At 43.6% G+C, this 23,881-nt stretch overlaps 1 protein-coding gene across 1 annotated transcript in view; it reads right to left on the bottom strand.

Annotated features, from left to right (window-relative positions):
• The window catches only part of gpc5a (glypican 5a), a 111,241-nt gene that overhangs the window by 70,055 nt on the left and 17,305 nt on the right, over window positions 1–23,881 (bottom strand). Inside the window, exons 3-6 of the mRNA XM_062381764.1 lie at window positions 13,385–13,845; window positions 13,062–13,295; window positions 12,187–12,329; window positions 11,521–11,646 (exon numbers count right to left, since the gene is read on the bottom strand). Of these exons, the coding sequence (XP_062237748.1) occupies window positions 11,521–11,646; window positions 12,187–12,329; window positions 13,062–13,295; window positions 13,385–13,845 (964 nt within the window). The remainder of the gene's footprint in view (window positions 1–11,520; window positions 11,647–12,186; window positions 12,330–13,061; window positions 13,296–13,384; window positions 13,846–23,881) is intronic.

Below are 23,881 nucleotides of genomic sequence, written 5' to 3'. Positions count from 1 at the left end.
GCTAGCCATTCATATGCTGCTGCAGATGGTCCCATCCCTCTTCTTCAGCCCGGCTGCTGACATGATTCATGGGGCTCTGCGTCTTGATTTAGGGTCTCTTTCATATTTCTTCTCACCCACAGCAGAGACGCATTTCTCTACGACACCCCTGAGGCAATGACCCTGGCCTGCGAGGGGGGGGAAAGAGCTATGCTGGGCAAAACTGGACACGACACACACACCCACACACGTGTAAACACACGTACAGCATATTATACGCACATATATGCTGATTTGAGCTTGTATTGGCAAACGCAAAAGAGTCCAAGTCCAAATGTGCCATATGGTCAACAACACAATTATAAATCAGAATTAAGCAGACAATCAAAATTGCGCAAATGAGCACTAATTCCTAACTACGGCCAAGGTCTCCACCTGCTCATTACCAAACGATAAACTAGACCACACTACCGTTCACTTACACAATTACTCCCGGCCGCTTAAGTCAAAGGGAAAGGCGTGTCAGTGAAAAATTAAACCAGCAGTCACCGGTGATTGTTTCCCCACTCAATCTCAGTTTGTCGAAATTTGTATTATAATAACCTCGCGCGGTTCCCTTCTATCTGGAGTCAACATTTTCCTCCAATTTAGTCTCTATGGGCTTCAGATTGCCCTGTCAGAAAGGACTATAACGAAAGACTGTGTGCACCACTTCCTTATCGCTCCCAGTAAATTACCTCAGGATCAGATACAGGCTGCCAACTCACAGAAACTCCACTCACCAGACACAGAGAGAGAGAGAGAGAGAGAGAGAGAGAGAGAGAGAGAGAGAAAGAGAGAGGAGATGGAAAAGATGGAGAGAGAGAGAGAGAGAGAAAGAGAGAGAGAAAAATAAAAGTGTCACGACATGACAAGAGGGGGAGAGCAGCCCCCGCAGAGACTGATAGTTTCGAATGCTCTCAAAGGTCATCTACTGTTATCTAAAGATCATCTCCAGTCACCAACGCTCACTTTTCTACACTCTGCTCAACAGCTGAAGTCAAGCACCTGTCAATTTCTACTTTCACAACCTGCGGCTACAGCAAAGTGGCTGTGGCTTCACAACACACAATCAATCTGAAGAAAAACAATCCTCACTCACATTAACACAAGTACGGAATGAAACGACAGAAGGAATAAAGGACAAACGTCCCCCGGAGGAGTTTGTATCTGACATCGACCTTTCTGTGTCACAGATTATTTAATAAGAGAATAATGGGAAATGTGTATCATACACGGGACCACTCATTTTCTGACTTCTTCACTAACATGAGGGAGAATCATTTTCTGATCATAATCCCCCAACTTGGGAGAGGCGGTGGACTAGTGGCAGAAACTTGGACTATGGGCAGAAAAGGTCTCTGGTTCGACTCCACGGAGAAACAACAAAAAGACGAACCTGGATTGATCTGTCCAAAAATCCAAGAGGATTCTCCCTACCCTGTCTAGTGCCCCTGAGCAAGGCACCTTACTCCCCCAACATCTGCTCCCCGGGCGCTGTACATGGCTGCTCACTGCTCTGTGTGTCCTGCACCAGATGGGTTAAAAGGAGAGGATACATTTACCTACCATTGCATGAGTGTTCCTGTGCATGTCTGTGCATGTGTTTGGGACAAATAAATGCATCTTAATCTTAATCTTAAACACAACACTTTCATCACTGCCTGTTAAATCGGCTCTGACTGTAACTTCCCCGGTTGAGATTAACAAAGATAAGTTACAGAACATAAATCTGTCATTCCTGGGATTTCCGGTGAGCCATTAGTTTCCCGTTTCTCTTCATTGCATCTTTTTATTCTTTACAATTTAAAATATGCTCACATCTTCCCAGGAATGCATTCTGCCCCTTTGCTGCGCTGCTTCAACCAAACAAGAGAAAAAAATCAATAACAACTATGTGTAAATAAATCCACGTCATTTATTAAAATCACCATTAGCACGTGTTGGGAGGAGTTACGAGTTGGTGATCTTTCTGTCGCATCAGCCGACATGTACTGGGACCTCTGGTGATATAAAGCAAGTGGCCTCAGAGACTACAGTCACTTTAGCAGCTCGTGAAGCCGAAGGTATGATTAAAAGTCGCGGTGAGTCATCTGGATGCAGGCGGTGGTCTTTCACGCGCGTCGAGGGACATTCGTACTTCGGTTGGGACGTGCCTCGACTCCTCCCGGCAGCATAGTGTGGGGGGGGGCGGCTCCAGCGTGGTGGAACCGAGCAGATGGTGAACGTATGCGGCGCTCATGCATGTCATCATCACCTTCATTAGCTGAAGGTGACATATGACATCATCTGGCCCGCGTGCATTACGGGGGCCAGAAAGAGTTGTTTGCTGCTTTTTTTTCCTTCTTTTTTTATTGCCGCACGGTTCAAGGTTGTTGATGGGAGGTATTGTGAGTAATCACAATTTCCCTTCTCACTCGCACACGCACACACTCAGTCTCAGAGGCTACTCCTCCTCAAGCCCCCCCCCCCCCCCCCCCCCCCCCCCCCCGATCTCACCACCTCCCAGCATTAAGGTAAATAAGGGCTTCCAGCAGAGAGCCAATGAGCACGGGCCACTGAGCAGAGATGCATGTTTGTGTTGCCTTCCTCCCAGGACCCTGCTCGTTTATCTTGGCTGTCAGGTAAAGGGCAGACTCAGAAGGTGAAACTTTTTTCTTTTTTTTTTTTTAATAAGGCCGACTTGGTTTCCATAGAAACAGCAGGACAACATATCAGAGGCATTGATGAGAGAGCAGACCCTGGACCCGGGGCATCTCCGCTTGGCACATTGTTATTGGAGACATTTGTGTTTACGTCAAAGAAATGAACGAGCTGTTTGGATGAATTCTCACGGAGCCTCCGGACTCGGACCTTTTACTGTGAGAGGTGAGATTAATGAGAGCATATTCACACCTCGCTCTCAGCTCAGGTCAGGAGTTAAAAGGTAGGGCTCCACTTATAAAGAGGCGCTGAGTCTCCCGCGGCTGCCAACTCCCTGATAAAAGACAGAACGGACCAATGAGCGCTGTGCATCGTGTGATAATGAAATGATCCTGCATAATGAAATGCAAGAGGAATATTTTAAAGATGAGGAGCGGATTGACTGCGACACTTTTTCTGTGACATCATAAATATTGCAACACCGAACAGCCCAGGGGTGGCCTTCGAATTCTGTCAATATTCCAAATGCAGGCTACCTACGCACGCAGAATATTCTCCGGGCTAAAAGTGCATGAAGAAGAAACAAATTGCACAGGTAATGAATACTTAATGACTACTTCATTTTTCACTTTGTGCCGGTAAAGGGGAAGCATGTTTAGTTAACAAATGAGTGGAAAATCAAAAGGAACAGAAGGAACCACACACTGTCAAAAGCCTGCAGCTGTGAGATAAAGCAACACAATGATACAAAGATACGCAAGGCTTTGTTTGCGGCCACACATCTGCAAGAGAGAAATTAAGTCTCTTCTGGAGCAGAACTCAACATGGACGTGGTCCACATGTAGTCGTAAAGTCGATATGAAATAAGGCGCCCTCGATAAGACGGCACGCACAACTCTAATTCATGTGGAGACGTCGATGCTCAGAGCTACAGCAGCGGCGTTGAATTCAACATCAGGCGCCGAGCTTTTATTCTGTATTCATCCCAATGTCATCATTATCTCAAATAAAAGATAACGGAGAGAGAAAAAGAACTGTTACCGGAGGGCACCAGCAGCTCTCCACACAGAAAACAAAACAAAGAGAAGAAATATCAGTGGTTTTATTGTGGATGTCTATGACTGGAACTGCTCTATTAGTGTTGCTGCTAAGAACCGGGAGGAGCAGCTTTTGTTGTCAAAACAATATTACTGTGTCCTTGTGATTGAATCGCAAAACAGGATATTTTGTCTTTTATAACAAAACAAATTATTTCTCATTCACACAGAGGGTTTTCCCACCGACGTCATGCATCCTCAGATTGCCCTCTATGGGCATTAACCTCACATTTCCCCCCCCCCAAACCCTTTGTTTTTTTCCCGGCGAGCCCTCTGATTTATACTTGAGCTAAAGTGGAAGAGTGCTCCGCGGGGGCCGAGTGTGTGTGCTCCACGGTAGATGGAGGCTGATATCACACACGGGGGCCAGGGGTGTGTGCTCTGACAGCTCAACAGTTGACAATAAGGCCTTGGCTGTTAATGTCCTGCTACCTGGCACACCGCGGGTCACAATCTGCTCCAGATGCTGGAGGCAGGCGTCCAACTCTTGGTGGAAAGAGAGAAAGAGAGAGAGAGCGGAGGGATCGGTGCTCGAGAGGCAGAAGGGAGTGGACTCGCTGAAAGATGAACGGGACGAGATACACACACAACACACACACACACAGATGCACCATCAATACAACCAGCTAACTCTCATGGCAGTTACTGTAGCAACATCAGGGATAATATCTGAACACTAATGAACGACATCGCTGTTTTTTTCGCCCACAGAGCCGGATTGAAAGTGTATCTGTTCAGAGCAATCTTGAATATTTGAAAAACCAGGGAGAGAAGGGGCAAAAGCAGAAATGGGCACACACACACACACACACACACACACACACACACACACACACACACACACACACACACACACACATGCTCGTACAAGAGGGATTTATGAACTCAATTTAGTCAGGCAGACAGACTTCTTGATTCTGTCACTTGGGATAATCGTCAGGATGTGGTACTCTGACCGAGCCCCTGCGTCTAAACCCAGGCAGGATATAAGGTCATGTTGGAGTGGAACTCTAGCCATGCAGCACCCAGACCTCAAGTGCTCCAGTGGTTTTGTGGTTATCTGCAGTAGCCAGCTGTCGCAATACAGAGGAGCTCTTCAAGAACGTCCCATCTCCTCTTCCCTCTCATCTTTCTGCCCTCTCTCGCTTTCCCCAATCAGAACGGTCCAATCAGCTCTCCCCCTCACCTCCTCCTCCCGTCCGTCTCATTTTAGCATGTGTGAATTATTGTTTCAGATTTGAGCGTTTCTTCCCCAAAGATTAAAACCTAGAATGAGTTAAAACAAAACTTTGATGGTTCGTGGCGGGAGCCCAGGCATGACACTTTATTACCCAGTCATTTCCCAGACAGGAAAAAAAAAGAGAGAAAAACCTCAGCTAAATTTGAATTCAACTTTATGAACTGTTGCCTCGGAGCTCGCAGGGGGTTCTACACCACATTCATTTCAAGTTGTTTTTTCGCATGTGATGGAAAGGAAACAACTCTTTTACTCTCTCGCATGAGAGTGACTAAGAGGACAGCTATGCATAATATATTTGACAGTGCATGTTTAAAAGGTTATTCCTTCCCCTTTGAAATTAGGTCAGTTCATCACTGCAAACGAACGCAGGAGGAGGTGGTGAGATGTTCCTCCGTGTATCTGTTTATCATTTGAATTTTGTTTTCTGTCTGTCACTGTCAGGTGCGACATGGACAGGAAGCACCGCTCCACAGCATAGATCATCAAAACTGATGCAGAGGAGCAATCTGGTGTGTGTGTCTGTGTGTGTGCATCTGTGTGTCTAAAACCCAAAGATAAGAGCTCCACCTGCTGGTCATACAGCCAACAGCAGGACTATTTGGATTCAGGACCACAATGACCACAGTGATTTTACTGAATGTAACAGCAGGTTTATCAATGGGTCAATGGTCTGTAGCAAAATATGAGCAGAGCAAAGAATAAAGCTTTGATGTATATCTGAGGCTGCAAATCTGGATAAACTATTTTTACGAGTTTGAATTAAAAGTATTTCTGTATTTTGGAGTCCCACAAATTCCTTTGCTGTATTTCCAAAAAATAATAACAAACCATATTTTTCAGATACCTTTACATTATAACCTTTCCTTTGGGGTTTGTGTGTTTGACAAAATCTTACTTTCTGATAAACGGCATTAAACGTTCATATATTTTACGGGCTACACATCAAATATTATACTGTTGATAAGACCCCAACTTTGACTTTTATGAACACGATGATATATTAAAAACCACTCTTATTAACTTGTTAAGGACCGGATGTGAAGTGCGGCTCTACACGGTGGAGCGCACAGTCCAAGGACATGCATATTCATTGGAGACTCTAGATGTCAGTAGGTGTGAATGTGAGTTTGTGTGTTTCTGTATATTGGCCGTGTAACACAAAGACTTTCTGAAGTAATAGATTCAGTTTATGTGGCAGACATCTGTAACACACTCTCATTTAAATGGCGCATGCAACAGTCCTCAACAGTCTCCTTATGAAACCACATTTAACAGTTCAAAGTCAAAGTCACTATGCTCATAAATGGTTTGTATTTATAATTAAACACTGAAACAAATGTGGAGAAAAACATAAGCTCCTTGGTGAATTGTTATACAAGTCAAAGTCATGAAGAACCAAGTCGAATATGATATTTTTGTATCCGTCAAAGAGGAGAGGGGCCTCCAGTGCCTAGGGCAGAACATTAGGGTTAACATACATGCTCTGATTACCAACCAGGGGGTGGAGACCCCTGCAAAGAGTTGCAAGGTTTATCTCAGCAGTCACCAGATGATTAAAAGCAAAATAAATAATTTCTGTGGCATGAATACGGTTTTATAAGACTTTGCTTTAATCTTATTTGTGCATGCTAGCGTATGACCATCTATCACTGAATAATTTAAACTCCACATAAATCCATCCAGGATTGCGAAGGGCTGACAACTGTAGGAGACACATGCAACCTGTGATGAGAGGCCAGGAGCCGAAAAGGTCAGGAGGCAGAGCGATATACTTTATTATTCAACACAAGCTGCCCCCCCCCCCCCCCCCCCCCGGTGGGAACAGCGTGCGGATTTCACAGTGAGGCGCAGACAACCCTCAAATGACGAAGCATGTTCCCGGTGCGGGCCGGGTTAACCTAAGCTCTTGATGCAGCTTCAGTGGATTCCTATTAGCAGAGCTTAAACGCTGTCATTTCAGTTAAGCCAAGGCTGAGTTTCTCGTCTAGTGTGGGGGGGGGAATTAGACAGGTGACGCAAAAAATGCAAATGACGAGGAACGGAGCAGAATGGAACAGAGAAAGATAAACCTGCTATTAAAGAATCAACGCCTTCCAACGATAAACCGGCCACACACTGTGAAGAGGTCTGCTCTATGACTGCGAGGCTCTTATTACCATGTGATTAACCTCTTCGGGATTAATCGGGCAGCAAAAGACACGGGAAAGGTCAAAGGTCAGTGCTCAGACACACACTCCGGAGAGAAGGGCGGCCTATTAAATGAAAGGCCACACTCAAATCTGCCCGCCTGTCCTCGAGCATCTTTTTGGATACACACTGCGATGTTATCCTGCAGTGCTCATCCCTCCCAGTTCAAATCCGCCAGCACGCAAGGTCAGGTGCCTTATTATCGTAAAAAAAAAAAAAAAAAAACTGTTGTACTCAATTAGAAAAAGGTACTTTGAAAATATAAACACACCGCGCCAAACACCTGGTGTGTGTTGGCAGGCGTGAGACAGAGCGCAGGTGGGGGATGAATTAAAGCGAGTCTGCACTGGAGGAGGTGATCATGAATAAAACATCACACTCACACTTGTTGAGGCTGTAGCTTTTAGCACGGCCATAACTCCTGGTTGTTTTCTCCCAGTGGCAGAGAGGGTGTAAATATCATAATGTGCGTCCAAATAGATTTGGTACCTGCACACGTTCACACGCAATTTTTTTTCCAGAACAGGTGTCAAACCGATTTAGCAATACATGGGAATGGGAGGAATTAGGATCCCAGTGGTGTCATCACATGACATTTAGTCTATGTCAGCCAGTTACGACAGAGACACAAAGACAAAGTGAGAGCAGGAACCAGTGTGATTTTCAAGCTTTATCCAATTCTGTGTGTGTGTGTGTGTGTGTGTGTGTGTGTGTGTGTGTGTGTGTGTGTGTGTGTGTGTGTGTGTATGTGTGTTTATAGAGAGGGGTGGCAGCTCATGGCAACCTGCCATTCCCTCAGTGTGCATGTATCCATGACGGATGAAGGAAGCATGTGGGAATGTTTTGACCTTTCCTGCCCAGACGAGGACAGTGAAGAGAACACCACTGCACCTCCACAGTTTGAGGGATGTTTCACTCGTTGTTGTGCAGGGACATAAATCACATGAACTCTTTCATCAGTCTTGCTCTGTGACAAACGAAAGACCGTCACAACCCCTCACACCTTTATACCAGTACTGGGGTTTGGATAATCATTCTTCAATTCTAGAACACTTCTACTCCTTAGTTCATACCCATAAAACCTTTTTTACAATCACCTTTGGAATTTAAAGCATCTATAATCAATATGTTTTACATTAACATGGATCACATGACTTCTGTTATGTAAAGCAGAGAACCACAGAGAAATAGCACCCACCTCCACCTCTCTTCTCAGTTCTACAGAGATATTTTTAAGCGTCTTTCAGCTCCTTTGTTTTATGGCACGAAGCGATCCTGGTTCTCCCTCCAGCTCTAATCCATGTCGCAGCAGGAAGCTGTTTTCAACACAACAATCTCTAAGAATCTGCTTTTCACAAGCAGCTCAGCCCCATGCAGCTGCAGGACAGGCTGTCGAGCTATTAGCTGGTAAAGAGACGGCAATTTTCCTCATGGGTTTGTGGAGACAATAACAGAGGTAAAAGAAACAATCTACTTTTTGAAGGAATATAGAAAAGGAGGTGGTCTGATAACCTCAATGATCTATTTGTCTTTAAGAAAGAAAGTGAAAAAAGTGTCTCCATCACGTGCTTTGCTTCAGGTGTGAACGCACTCAGATCGCATACAGTTTCATAATCATCGATACTTTCTTTAAATGGGTAAAATCTTGATTCTGACTCTCCTGACTCGTGTCTCTACCTCTCTTTCACTCACTCGTGCCACACTCGAGTACTCAGACTGGGTAAAAACTTGGTCTTCATGAACAGAAATTACGTACTTGTTTGTTTGTATAGAGCGGGGAGGTGATTTATTTACAGCCTTTGATTTGCACCAAAATGTGATGGGTTCTTTTCAGCCCGAGGCCTCATCCCTTATTAAGCTTGTTGGAAATTGGTTTTAGGGTTAACAAAGAAATCACCAATAAACTTCTCAAATCTAAATTGTTGTCTCTGGCAAGCAGACACACAAGGCCACTGCTGAAATAAAGTCCCATTCTAACATCTAAAAACTCTAGAATTGGTATTAAATTAAATCCGTAGAATCAATTGATTAAATAGTGAACAAGAGTATAAATGTTACGAGGCCTTCAATGACAAGTTTGGGTACAATTTTCTTTTTTCTCTCTGTATTATTTTACATTCTTTCTGCGAGCACCTTAATAGCCTCCATACTGAGGGGTTATTTCAGGTAGAAAATTATACGTCACAATGAAAAGGAAGCTGTGTTAATAAACCAGCATACAAATCAGAAAATGTCACATTCAATCTTTTTTTCCTCTATACAATATGAGTGTATAAGCGAGGGACACATCAGGAGACGGAGAGAAACAAACAGGAAGGAAGAATGTAGTTACTATTTCCCCCCTGAAGCGAGACTCCATCATGTATAATCACAAAGACATTGAGATGAAAGCAGCTTGTGTTCTTCCTCTATGATCTTATCTGATTGTTCTTTATCTTTTTGTTTACCAGGGACCCAGATCAGGACGTGCATAAAATCTCCCTTAAATCTGAGGCTCCCGTGTCATGTTGTCTCTTTTGTCCTCGTGCTTTTGCTTTATATTAAATTAAGCAAAGCTCTGGTGCAGCTCATCGCTTCTTTAAGACCATATGACCATCTGTGCCAGCAGATGCAAAGAGCTGTTATGAAAAGCATCTGCACACACTAAAATCAACGGTTTCACGTGCACGGAAACACTCACGGAGCAACCGAACCAATCGTTTAAGGTTTCTGAGGCCTCAATAAGCTTCTGTAAATCAGCCGCCGTCCAGCAGCCAGTTTTATTCCCCTCTCTCTCTCAGTGGATGTCGGGTTATGACCCATATGCGGGAGGTTATTTATTGCTTTGGTCTGAGCTTGTGTTGACTCCCAGCCACTCATCTATGGTTCTGGGCAAATAGAAAGCAGCACAGGGTTGTAGATCTGCTAAGTCGCGGGGACTTGGTTCAATTGTCTCCTTAAAGCCTCGTCTTTCTTAGTGTTTCTTGATTCTGTCTAATGACCGAATCAAAATGAAAATCTTCGAGCGATGGACAGGTCTCCATCAGTAAGTGTTTGTGTGAATGAGGAGAGGATTGGAGGGTTAAAGAGCTGAGGCTGCTGGGAGAGATGACGGACAGCCTGCATTAGAAACACGTCTGTTCTCGGGGATCACTGCCTCTTTTGTAACAACCAATGGGAAAATAGGAAAAGATGAAAAGATTAAGTTGCTAATGTCAGAGTGAAACTTAACCTTGATGGTGATTCTCCATAGTAAAGTCACTTTTGATGAGCAACACGCAAACCACACATTCTTAACGAGTCGGCGAATCTGTGCGGTTGCTACGCTGGTTGCGCAGGACCTTCCTCTCCTTTTGGCCCGCCTTCTTCCTCACCTACGCGCCGCAGCTGTGAAACAATCTCAACAAGGCTGTCATCCTTTACAATGGACTGTCAAACCTGAACCGGCAACTCCAACCTCGCCGGCGGTTTGAAATATGGGCTCACCTGCCGTTTTCTGCAGCGCTGACAGCGGATGACAGTTAAGAGGAACAACCACAAACACAGGATATATGAGGGGGTCCTTGAGTGATGACAGCACGGGTAAGATCTAGAGCGGTGATGTAATGGAGACAAGGTTGCTGACTGATACCATGAAAGAGGCCAGTTTGTCTGCTCCAGTTCACAACCATTCATATCAGAGATCTATGTCTGTGGGCAGCTAATAGATTAATTCTACATTGGTGTCACTTTGTCCACGGGGCAGTATATATGAAGGGTGTGTGTGTGTGTGTGTGTGTCTTTGTGTGTGTGTGTGTGTCTTAGACCGAGGTCAGATGGTGGACAAGCAGCCTCCTGAAGCTACGATCACACGTTGGGACAGCAGCTCAAAACCCTTCTGACCTCAAGCTAAATAATATGTCACAGGAAGGGCTGCACAAGTGAAGAAATTTAGGTAGACCTCTTTATCAGTAGTAGTATTATCAGTAGTAGTAATAGTAGAAGTATAGTCAGTAGTAGAAGTCAGAATATACAAAATATTTCTCTGACTCAATTATTTCTCACACCACACCAGCGGAGTATAAAAACCAAAGCCAGCCTCTGGTCTGGTTGTGATATCACTGTATCCTACTGGTACCCACTGTACGTGTTAAACTGGAAATCAAGGTGAGCACAGAAAAAACGTCCAATTCAGGAGACGAGTGTGAAAACAAAAACTGCACTACACATCAATCCGCACAAGCAGAGGGACTTATGGGCGATTTTGTACCAGTGTTCGAAGAAGATGATGCTGTTCACTCCTCTAGCAGTTCAAGTTTCATGATGGCGTCTTCCCACCTGATCAATCATCTGTATTATTGACTTGTTAAAACAAACCTTTTTACGATGTCAGTTCCATTCCAGCAGGACTGCCCGTCTCCAAACACCAGCTCGCTCACACACAGCTGATCGGCCAGGCCGCCATAGTACGTACGATAGTGACGCATGCTGCTCAGGAAGTCCCTGAAAACGAAGCCACGTGGATCATGCATTATTATCTGCATCTATTTTCTTATGGTGTTTATGGTTCTTTTTTTGGGGGGATTTGTGCTCTAATGTGTGAATTGCTTTTAACTGTTTCCTATTGTTTGCCTTACATTTTTTTATGTTTAACTTCTAAACATTTAATCTTAATTGTAGGTTTAAAAAAATTAAATGGCATTTGGCATCTTTCACCCAATGTAATATTTACTTCATAACTGTACTAAAATAAAGGTTGATTTTTTATTTATCTGTACTTTCTACATCACCAGTGATGCTGCCACGCCTACTGCAGTGGAGCATCAGTGGTGAAGAAACTGCAACGCCAGGCTTAACCATAATGATGGAGTAGACCACTGCGTTAAAGAAAGGCTAAACTCAGCAAACAATACTTTAAGTGCATTTAAAGTCTAGTACTTACCTACTTTGAAAAGTTAATGTGGTACTTTAACTGAAGTTGATTTTGTCTATTCATTTGTGCTTTTGTAAAATGTTTTGAGTTCTTCCTCCACTTCTTCTTACCTTCTCCTGACAGCGAGCGATTCTCCAAGCGGTCTAACCGGAGCTTTAAGAGGAACGGCGTCTTTGCTGCTGCTGCTGCTGCTGAGCTGGATGCTGACTAACTGTGTGGGCTTCCTGCTCGGCGTGCCACACAGTTTGTGCACCTATTACCCAGAGAGACAGACACAAATTTAGCTCGGAACCCTGCGGGGAGGAAACAGGCATTTTGAACTTTGCAAATCTCATTAAACCGTGCTGGTGCGGGACAAATGGGCCTTAATTTAGCTTAGGGAAAAGACAGATGTTTATGAAAGGGCCATTAGTGCAGCCGTGCCCATCATCCCTTGTCTTTGAATGTGCAACCTCTCAGGCAGCAGGCACACCAGGCGACCACTAGATGGAGCTGTGGTGTCTCAAAAGGTACAATGAAGCTGGAGCAGTTCAGGTGCAATCCAGAGGTGTTCATTTCACAAAATATGAGATCAGCACGGACTAATAAAGACTTTGTGATTCAGCGTATAAGGAGGGTGATGATGATGGATATGTATGTTCTGGTTTGGGTAAACGTCTAAGCCTGATGAATAAGCTGTTGACACTCTGGATTTATCCTGCTCTGTCTGGAGCTTTAAATACTAAGTTCCTGACCGCCTCAGAGTTCCCCACACGCATGTCCTAATGGAGAGTTTAAGCCTGCTCTGATGTGGGTGCTGTTTGCCATTTCAAGATATTTATGTTTACACTCCACACCACATATCTGACGTGGAGCTACAAACATGAATAGCAGCGTAGTTCCATCCAAAAATGACTCAAGGACTTGGAGATGTCATCCCTCATTCATTCTTCTTTTTATCCGTAAGATTGATCCTGCTTCAGTTTCAAGTTATAGATGATCTGACCTGTGCCGAGAGGCGGGGTCCACTTTTCTGAGCATGTCCGACAGCGTCTCGAAGCAGCGCGTGAACTCCCAGAAGCACTTGCTCTAAGTCCTGAGGTCCTTGCATCCGCGCCGACAGGCCCTCCAGCGAGTGGACGAACTCCCTCCAGTGGGCGTCGATCTCGGCCATGCTCGCCAAACAGCCCCGCATCACGTTGAGGCAGTAACCCATGCAGGGCTTCGACTGGGTCAAGCCCTGTGGAAAATGATCACATTGGGATCAGTGATTCTGGGGAAGACTTTCATTAAGTCAGATAAACTCATCCCAGAGACGAGCATCCGTACCTGGCAGTGAGGACAGTAGTGCATCTTCAGCAGGGCCCGTCTGCACTCGCGGCTCAGCTGCAAGTGGTCTGTGGTGTTGATGACCTCGATGCCGAGGTGCAGCGCCTGAAGAAGGAGCTTCCCGGAGACCCCGGAGCGAGCGATCTGATCTGCCAGGAGGCCGGGCGCCCCACCAAACGGTCTCACGTCGCGTCTCGACGACCTCACGCACTCAGCGTAGCCTGGGGATATTTCTCCAGGACCTGGGTTGATGAGGTGACTGTAGACAACCGGGAAGAGAGCGTCGAAGAACCTCTGCACCAACTCATCAACGCTGAGCTCGGACCCCAGCAGGAAGAGACTGATGTCAGTGAAGAGTTCTCGCACAGGACCCGCAGCCTGATCGGCCATGCTGTGGTGTAACCCCTGAAGGACGCTGTTGGTGTGATTCTCGGCGTGCCTCATCAGAAGCTCAAATGTCTCTGTGGGAGACAGAGGGAGAACAAGAGACAAAGAAAGAAAGACAAAAGATTACACAGGGACTTTAGCTCAATTCTACACCTAATCTTTATCTGGCTTTAGTTTTCCTTGCTGCATGTGGAGAGTCAGAGAGAAAAGAAAAGAAGAGAGAAGAACAGAGCAGAAGAGAGAAGGGCCTAGTAGAAGCCGCAGTTTCCTGTTAAGCAACTTGTTTTTCAAAAAAACTAATAGAAAATAAGAGGAGACGTGTCTTGGGAGTTCGAAGGAGAACAAGTGAAGTGGATGACACAGAGGAGGATGGAGGAGAAATATGAAGAAAGGCAGAGGTTAAGAGAATGCAATGAGGGAGGAGAAAGGTTAATAGAGCTTTTAAGGATGGATAATGAGAACTTCAAAAATGTGTTCCTGTGGGAATAAGCAATTATTATAATGTCCACACATTTGCATACAGCACACATTATAAAATCATGCATACATGAAAGAGTCCATTAAACATGTCTTCACCATCCTCAACACAGCGGTGAGCACAGTGCTGCTAGAAATATCTGCAGTAGCTTAATTTACATGGATTTTATTCTGTCTGTGGGTCTGTGTGTGTGTTTGGGGAAGTGTCTGGATTGTGCAACATTACAGTGTCGAAAAATCACATCATCACATCATTCTAACCACACTTTATTACCTCTGTCATGGAAATTGTGTTTTCGCCTGTATTTGTTTGTCTGTCTGCAGTTAACAGGATTACACAAATCCTTCTGACGAGTTACCATGAAACTAGGTGGAAGGATGTGGTATGGGTGAGGAAGTAACATGTTACATGTTGGTGCAAATCTTTGCATGTATTTAACTTTCTTTAACATCACGAGACAGGTTCTTTTTCTACATCGTCATTTGGTGCAGATCCAACTAAAAATCCAGATGTAGTGAATTTAAATGTAGAATCATAAGGGGACTATTCAAAAGAAACATCATTACAATTTTTTTTTTATATTGTGCATCGGGACCCAAATATTTGCATCTGTCAGGGCTCAAGTCTAGAAGATTCATAATAAAAGTGGAATTATAAAACACATCAAGAAGCAAGAGATGCCATTTTAAAGATATTTCAAAATAACTTGTCTTTCAGCTCCAGGTTTTGCATTTTTGACAACAGGTTAGAAACACAAGACCATAACACTACACCTCCGCTGCTCCCGGAAACATGACACCAGAAAATGATAAGTAAGCTCTACATCTTCTTTTTCCAGATATGAAGGAAAAACCTGCAGCACAATAGAAAATGTTCCACCAGAGCAGCGAGCTGGTCTTTATCCCTTTGTCTCACTTCTTTTTTTCCAGTTTTTGTCTCCGCTAATACCTGAGCCATGGCCATTCTCACATCATGTGCTCGTCATGAGGTGTGAGAGGCAGCGGTCAGGGTGAGGGCCTGGAGCTGCCCGGGGGGGCTGAGAGTCTGGGGAGCTGGGCTTGTGACGGGTGGGAGGGGGTAGGTATCCAGTGCAATGAGGGCTTAGACCGTCAAGTGCCGTACAATATGCAGCGACACGGAAAGACTGACCGAACGCCCCCTGGAGAGGGAGTTTGCGAGGGAGGGGGGGGGGGGGGGGCAGAGAGGGGTCTGACATGCCCACAGGCAGCATTAAACACTAAGGCTTCAGAAACTGAATCTGATCCCAGGTTTCCTGAGATCTTGCACAAGTGTTATGGGTCTAAACAAGATCTGAGACCTATAAGATGTGTGCTCGTGTGAAGCTCCTCTGGTCAGAGAGCAGCACGGACAAACAGAGGGGAACTTGTAAAGAAAGCAGACGACAGGTGGCACAGATGTGAAAATGCAGTGAAGAAGCTGCAGGTGTAAATGACAGAGAGAAGGACTGAAGCTGATCAGACGGGCAGAGATACAGGGAGAAAGGAAATTGTGCTCGTGGAGTACAGTTAAAAATTACTGCAGCCCTGGGGAGCATGAAGCAGAGGCGGCCGGGTTATGAGGAGTCCCACAGGGATTACAGCACGTGCTTCAAGGGAGGTTCACGGCATTAGATGGTGGGGTTAATGAATCCCATAACGAAAACCTGTGCAGTAAACAGATTTGTCTCCGTTTTCTGTACGTCTCTGCTTCCCAGGCGGTAAATCTTGACATCAAGTTCCTCACCAGTTTTTTAAAGTGAGAAACTTAATAAAGACGTAAATAACAATCTGATATGTGTTTTTGCCGTCTAAACAAATCTGCTGCATGACACGAACACCCACACGGAGCTGCCCCCGCTGCGTTAATGACTTTATTTTGCACTAAAGAGGAGTGTGACGCTGTGTGTCTCTCACTTGGAGACGCAGACCAGTGGCCAGGCCTCAGGGTGCGCCTACAGACAGAAATAACACCAGGAGAGGAAGAAAAGAAAAAGAGGGACGCAGCAGAGCTATAAGCAGGAGGATGAGAAGAAAGTGGATCTTGTGTTTATAAGGACAGAAATATTTATCCTTAAACTCAGCATTTTGAAATGTATACATGAATAACTGTTTTAAAGCTGCTGTAATCAATATTATAACGGATCAAATGAGTGTGATGTACTACAACTCAATTTATCCCCTGATTCCAGTCGCCCTTACTGTTTAACTGAGCGTTTTAGTGTCTTTTAGCGTATTGATTTTGTTTTACAACCTTTTTTTTGGTTTGATTTATTCTCTACCGCTCTCACCGGAGCAGCAGATGGCCGCAATAAACCCTCGGCACTCTACCTGCTCGGCACCAAACGACAGATAAAGTTAGCAACTAGCTGACTGGGGAGACTTCACAGCGACAGATACTGGTATTTCCCTCAGGAGTTGGTGGAGACCATAACAGAGCAAATAGGGGAGACAATATTGGATTTTGTTCATCAGGCAACCAGAAACATGACAAATAAATGATTATGTTAATCTAGGTTTGCTGAATGTGTAATTCAAATATCAGTTTGCTAATAAGCTTGTTATGATAACTTTGTAAAACAATATATAAATGTTTATAGCAGATTTCTGCTGCACCCGAGTTGTCAAAACAGAAGCTGATGCCGATTTAAAGCTGAAAAACTAAAGACAGCATGATTGAACAATCCTTCCTTGTTCATGTTCACTACAGGTCCTTGATTTCTCATATTTATCATTCCTTATGCTAGAAATGCCACAGTGTACTTGTTTTGCCTGAGTGTTTGTTCTGAGTGTCAATGACCCGGCTGATAAGAGGAGAGCAGAGACAGCATGACGGGAAACACCGTCCTGTCAGATTAAAGGAACTTTGTGGGTATGCGTGTGTTTGTGTGTGTGTTTAATGGTAGTTACACAATCTCAGATCAGATGCGTGTCTTGATTTTGTAGCAATGTAAAAAGTCAGTAAGTTTGGGATTTGTACACGACAGACAGGTCCCTGTGCATACAAAATGTTTTACATCTTGTTTTGTTGTTGAAAAAGAATATATATATATTTTATCTGTTTAAGTTTCTATATTTAATAGGTAGTATTTTCCAACAGCAGAACAGGACCGTGTGATGTGTTTTTGCAATTATTTTTACATATTTGTTTTTGGTGCAGTGAAAAACAGCAGAGCAGTGAAAAACATTTCCAGCTGTGGGGCCTGACTCTGCTTTAAAGCTGTTTTCCAGCTCTCCCACACAGTGAGACAAGCAAAGAGCATTAAAATAACATCAACACGAGATAAAACACGACAAGACAGTCTCCAAACATTAGGGTAGGAGGACAAGTATAAATGAAAGGATTCATTATTTTTGATGAATTCATCTGTGATTGATATCAAAATCTGAATGTGTAATTTTAATCCATTAGAGTAAAGACGCCATTACAGCCTGCCACCCATCGGCCTGCTCCCTCGTCTACCGGCACGGTAAATAAATTCTCATATATATGAACAATTAATGCCTGAAAGCTCGGGAATTGCTGGCTATTATCCAGATGTATTGGCTATTATATAAAGCCCTTTTCAGTTAAATTCCTCAGCAGCTGAGCTTTTCTCCATGTCTAAAAGGCTTTTAAATTTGATCCCATTTTCTTCCTTTCTCCCATAATTGCTGCATTTCTCATTTCCTTTAATGTAGGATGATCTGGTTAGCTGTGACAGGGTAGCTAACCGAGTGATGAGTTGCACTTAAGGTCAGGCCTTGTGGCAATTCGCACTAAAGGGGGAAAGAAAAGGGGAATATTTTATTTCACTCCATTATAGTGTCTCTCTCTCTCTGTGGCCCTCTGTGTCTGACTGCTTCAGGAGGGAACAGGGATGTCTGGACAGAGCTGTGTAAGACAAGTGTTACTCAGCAGAGAAACTAACGAAGTTGGAGATGCGAGGTGGTAAGACAATGCTGGAGGATGCTTTCACCACCAGAGGGAGACATTATTTAATTGTAACATTTAAAAAATGTGATAAGTGTGATGCTGCAGGATGAGGAGACACTGACAGAAAAGTGTGTTAAAGTCCGAAAAACAAAAGTAAAATATATAAAGTATTTTTCATAAATTAAGCACAAGATCCATAACAAAAAAACAGACAACATTAAAACAATAAAATATGTAAACGTGGTTGGATTCCTTTAAAACAAGATCATGGAAATAGGTTTTTACAGGTTTTTTAAACATGTCAACATGTCGACCAACAATACATTTCTGATGTGTGTCCATCAGTGTTTTGTAAATGGCCCCTCAGTAAACCGGCACTAAGCAACCTCAGCAAGTGGACAGGCACACAATCCAGAATACAGCCTAAAAGATAAGATGGTGCCAGGACGTTTTTTGGCAGACCATCTAGAAGGGCACTGCGAGAGCGCATACCTCCAGCCACAATATTGCACATGAATGTATTACACACATGTAAAAAGAACTGATACAATTGCACATGTTCATATGTATTAGAAGTCTGCACACACCAGATCTTTTTCATAGGGATTTCGGAATGTAAAAGAAGGTGAAAGAAATCCTTGATCTGCCGCTTTAATCAAATCTGTTCCTTGGCTCATATATCCCATCCTTCCACCAGGTTTGAACGGAATAAGTTCAGTGGGTTTTATAGAATCCTGGTCACAGTCAAACCAACAACGATGAAAACATAAGCTCCTTGGCAGAGGAAAAAAATACTGTCTCTGTTTGTCACCTTGTTCTATTGAAAGGTGTCAACCACAGCTCAACACCTCTGATTTACTTGTATGTCGTGGGGCGTAACGACCCCTCAGGTCATCTGAATGTTTACTCAGTGAATCACAAACCAGGTAAAGTGCAGCATCTTTTCCAACCTGGGGAGCAAGATCCCTGAACAGAGAAAACTGTAACTTCATTCAATTCAGAGCATAAAACACTATTGTTTGCTTCAGCTCGTACAAGCTCTTTTGATCTTTAACTTGTCTCTTTTGATTTTGTTTTTTAGCCTTTAATTGCAATTTGAATGTGTTCTTCTTGTGTTTCCAATTATTCTTTGCCTGTAAAGCACTTTTAATTGCTTTATTTTATTGTCTTTTAAATGTACTTTTAATGTCCCCTTCGTCTGCCTAATCTTATTTATGTCTTTAATATTTTATTTTTAATCCATTTCCATGCCTCTTGTAGCACTTTAAATCGCCTGGTGTCTCAGCTTGCCTTGCCTTACCTATAAACAGCTAAATGTAATTCAAACCACAGAGCATCGTAACAAACAATTTTTTTATAGTAAGGCTGAATGTGGGAATAATTTGCTAACTCAGACTTTTCATGAGAGTTTAAACAATGAAACATGGTCATCAAACGTCTGTTTGTGCTGCAGAAGACATCTTTGCGTGTGTGTGTGTGCATGCATGCATGCATACACATGTCAATGACAAAAAAGTTCAGTCAGCTGGATGACGAATAAGATGATTTGTAATTGAAGCTCTAAACTGACAACAGATCAAAGCTCCTGGGAATGCACCCACACACACACACACACACACACACACACACACACACACACACACAAATCCTGAAACCGTATGCCTAATCTTAACCATGACCAATTTGTGCCTAATACAAACCTTAAAAGGGATTGTTCACCGAAAAATGAAAATGCACCCATTATCCACTCACCACTATGCCGATGGAGCAACACTTGTGGAGTCTCAGGGGTAACCAGTGTTTTTAGCCAAATCCAAAACAATCGAAGTAAACCAGATCCCTTCTTAAGACGTTAATGATGAAATGGCGTCAGTTACATTATGTTTTAAGCCTAAATGTCCTCCGATGTCCTCCTCGAAGCGCCGTCCACGCTCTTGGGGACACACCGGAAAACAGCACACACTCTCACCCATAGGTACGCATTAGCTTTGCTTCGTCCACTTGCATCTTTACTTCCCAAATTGGACTTTTAGGCTTAAAACACATGTAAATGATGTATGTAAGTGCACAGGAAGAGATTTATACGAAGAGGGAAAGACCATGTTAAACTGTCCCATTTCAAAATGATTCTCCACATGAGTTTAAACCTTCTGGATTGAGGGAAAGGTGACTGACAACCCTGAGAGCAAAAGTTTCCGATGAAAAAAGTGTAAAAGCCCTTTGGATGCTTTCTTTTTCCCCTCTGTCTTCAGTTTCAATAAAGGAGGCATTGTAGGATTCCCGTTTCCAATCGAATATAAAAGTCGGGGCCTCCGGACACTTGGATGACACCACACAAACAGTATAGAGGGGGTCACTTTGACTGCAACACTGTGTAACCCTGAGATGTCTGTTTTGTGGCCTCAAACCAGTCATAGTGGTGAGTATGAGTGAATTTCGATTTTTAGGTGAACCATCCCTTTAACTTAATCTCTATTCACATCTTGCCATTGACCTTAAACAGGAGCTCACTGTGAGTTCTACAGGTGCAGACAAGGTCAGCGTTTATGCTAGACAACAAAATGAGTACACACGCACACAGGCACACACAGGCACAGGCACACACACACTCTCTCACAGAATAGAGAGACGTGGTTGATGTGCACTGTTATAGGTTAGCAGATCGCAGCAGTGTGTTTGTTTGAAGATTCCCATACTTCCAGGTTTCGAGCGATCAAATGCCGCCGGCTGACCTCAGCTGAGCTGCTGAACAGCACGAAAATGTCTCTTCCTAATGTGATTCATCCTCTCTGAATAGCCGCAACCACAACACAGGAGCACAGTGACATCTGATAGTCTGCAGAAAAGGCCGTTCTCCATGGAGAGAGGATGAGTCAGTGGCTCTGTGGGTTCACCTCATCCCAGAGCAGAGGACACACAATGAAAGTCAATGACTTACAGGGAGGCACAGTCAGAGGAGTCAACAGAAAACTATGTCCTAATTGTGCGTATTAGAGGATGAAAAAAGAAGCCGCACACTTTGTTGTTCCAGGATTCAGTTTTGATGACATTGTTTGTGTTAAAAAGAGAAACAGGTCGGACACTGATGGGCTTAAAACTTGAAAAAGAGTAAAGCATCTGTCACTTCTAATCTTTCAAATTGTAAATGTCCCCACTGTTGGAGGAATAAAGGAATATTTTATTTTATTCCTACAAGCAGAGCAAAGTTTTACAAAACAATTCTTAATGATTTCAAGATTATCTCCGGAAAGACTTTTGTACAACTCTCTCCCAACCGAGGGAAATATTCATTTATTATTCATTCATTTGTGTATTTTCTTTTCCTTCATAAATAAAAAATTCTGTGCTGGTCTGTCGACACATTTTCACAGATTTTCAGCTGATCTGTTGCGTATTAATATGAAGTAGTATGAATTGATCACTGTTTCTATTTCCCCTAAAATGTGCAACAGTTTAAAAAATGGATATGCTAGACAATAAATCTGAAATTACAGATCACATACACTTTCCCTGGATTATGCGCTAAAGCCCCCCATACAGAGACTCGAGTCCTCCTCCAGCAGCCACAGGTTTGGTTTGGTTGTGACCCGATTCTCTCTCAGTTTCACACTTGCACTGTTCTAACAAAAGGACAGTGGGCGATCAGGGCTAAGTAAAAATGCCCAAGATACATCTTTAAAAAGAAGTGTAAGCATCCAACATTTTGATTTTGTCGCTTGCCTTGCCAATTTTTCTTAAAAACAGTCAATAAAGGGCAATGAATCCTGGGAGGAGTTGGCCCGGAGAGGGATTCAGCCGTCATTGCTCAGGGATGGAAGGTCACATTGTCACCCTTCAAAATGGAAAGCCTGGTTGTGCCAGTCATGTCAGTCTGGCACAAATCCTGTGTCAGTCTTCAAATGCAGCCTCCGACGGATGAGGTCCCAGAACTGTGACACAGCTCACGAAATGTCTTTATCTTGTTTTATTCGGTCTAAAGTCAAGTATCAACCTTCAGTTTGCCTCTATATACAAAGCTGTTTCCAAATGTTTCCACATTTGCTTCCGATTTACCTGAAAACAAACCGGGTCTGTCTTTAATTCGTGACCTTCCACAGAGGCTCCAAACTGGTCTGGTTCTGAGCTTCTCGAACAAACTCACTGACTCTCAAGTTGCTGGATACACAATGCAAAAATAAACCTGCCTTTAATCTCAGCAAGAGGCTGCAGAACACATTTACAACATCAGAGCACATATTCACCTAAATCCAGCGGATGCAGGGCTGTCTGGGTTTTGATAAGAGTTTTTTTTTTTTTTTTCCTCATTTGGGCTTTTCTGGCATGACCAATTTTCACACAAGCATGTTAAGTTTGTGAGGGACAGCAGGCAGCTCAGTTGATTCACAGGAACACGCAGCCTTCCAGGTTTGAGCCCAGGAATCCGACGTCTACATGGGCCGCTGCTAGGACAGCAATGAACACGAGAACAGACAGCGAAAAGACAGATAAGGCAAATTAATCATACTTTGCATCAAGACAGTGGCGTCGTACAAACTCACACGCCACCCGACAGACTGTCCAGATTTAGCCGGAGATTGAGGTGAAGCACAAAGCGTTATTCAGAGTGGATGAGTGAGCCCAGTGTACCTGCTCTGATCTACAAACAAACCACAGAGCAAGACCGGGCCTTTTTATGCGTGTGTGTTTGCGTGTGTTAAACGTGTCCGAGCCTGTTCGCATGAGGACAGGAAGAGATTTATATGAAGAGGGAAAGACCATGTTAAACTGTCCCATTTCAAAATGATTCTCCACACGAGTTTAAACCTTCTGGATTGAGGGAAAGGTGACTGACAACTCTGAGAGGAAAAGTTTACTATGTAAAAATTGTAAAAGCCCTTTGGATGTTTTCTTTTTCCTCTCTTTCTTCAGTTTCAATAAAGGAGGCATTGTTTTAAAAAGTGAAAACAGTCGCTCGCTCCAAAGTGGTACAGACGAGAAGAGATAAAGAGGAAGATGAAGACGAAGGGGATAAGCAAATGAATAGAGGGTTAGAGAAAGACAAAATAAATTAAGGGAAAAGAAAGAGGATAGCGGACAGGATGAAGGAAATGGAAGGACAGGAATGGATGAAGGGAAAAAAAGCAGAGTAAATGAGGAAAGGATGAAGGAAAGTAACGGAAAGGATGAAGGAAAGCATGAAGGAAAGGAAAGGAAAGGCCCATTAAGACCATGAGTCATGTTAATCTGTTTTGCCTGGAGTCGGGTTCAGTTTCCCATCAGCCTTTATCTCAGTGCACTTCCTCCCTCACATCAATAAACACACCCCTCTCTGTATATACATATATTATTGGTTGAAAAACACATATTTAGCCAGAACAAATCCAGCCCTGCTCTTATAAATCTCACAAAAACCCTGCTGTACTAAAACAAAAGAAAAGCCCCCCTGTTCTATCTATCCATCTCTGTTTCACTCTCCATTCTCTCTCTCTCAGTCTGTTTCTCTCCGTTACCTCCACAAGGCTTAAAAGTCAATATTTGAGGATCTGTTGCAGCTCTTGAACACTTCAAAGAGCACAAAGCTCTGCTGTGAATGCAGCCTTTAATATGCCGTTCAGGAAAAGAAGCCGAGAGGGTCACAGGGAAGTAAGTGTGTGAGTGTGTGAGTGTCTAGGTCATATATCCTTTCATACATGCTGCACATTTAGAAACACAGGTCAGGTTTAGCACACGTTTAAGGTTGT

This window comes from Platichthys flesus, chromosome 1 (assembly GCF_949316205.1).
Source record: "Platichthys flesus chromosome 1, fPlaFle2.1, whole genome shotgun sequence".
Classification (NCBI taxonomy): Eukaryota; Metazoa; Chordata; class Actinopteri; order Pleuronectiformes; family Pleuronectidae; genus Platichthys; species Platichthys flesus.
The sequence above is the reverse complement of the archived record's forward strand: the minus strand, read 5'-3'. Positions and strand labels throughout refer to the sequence as shown.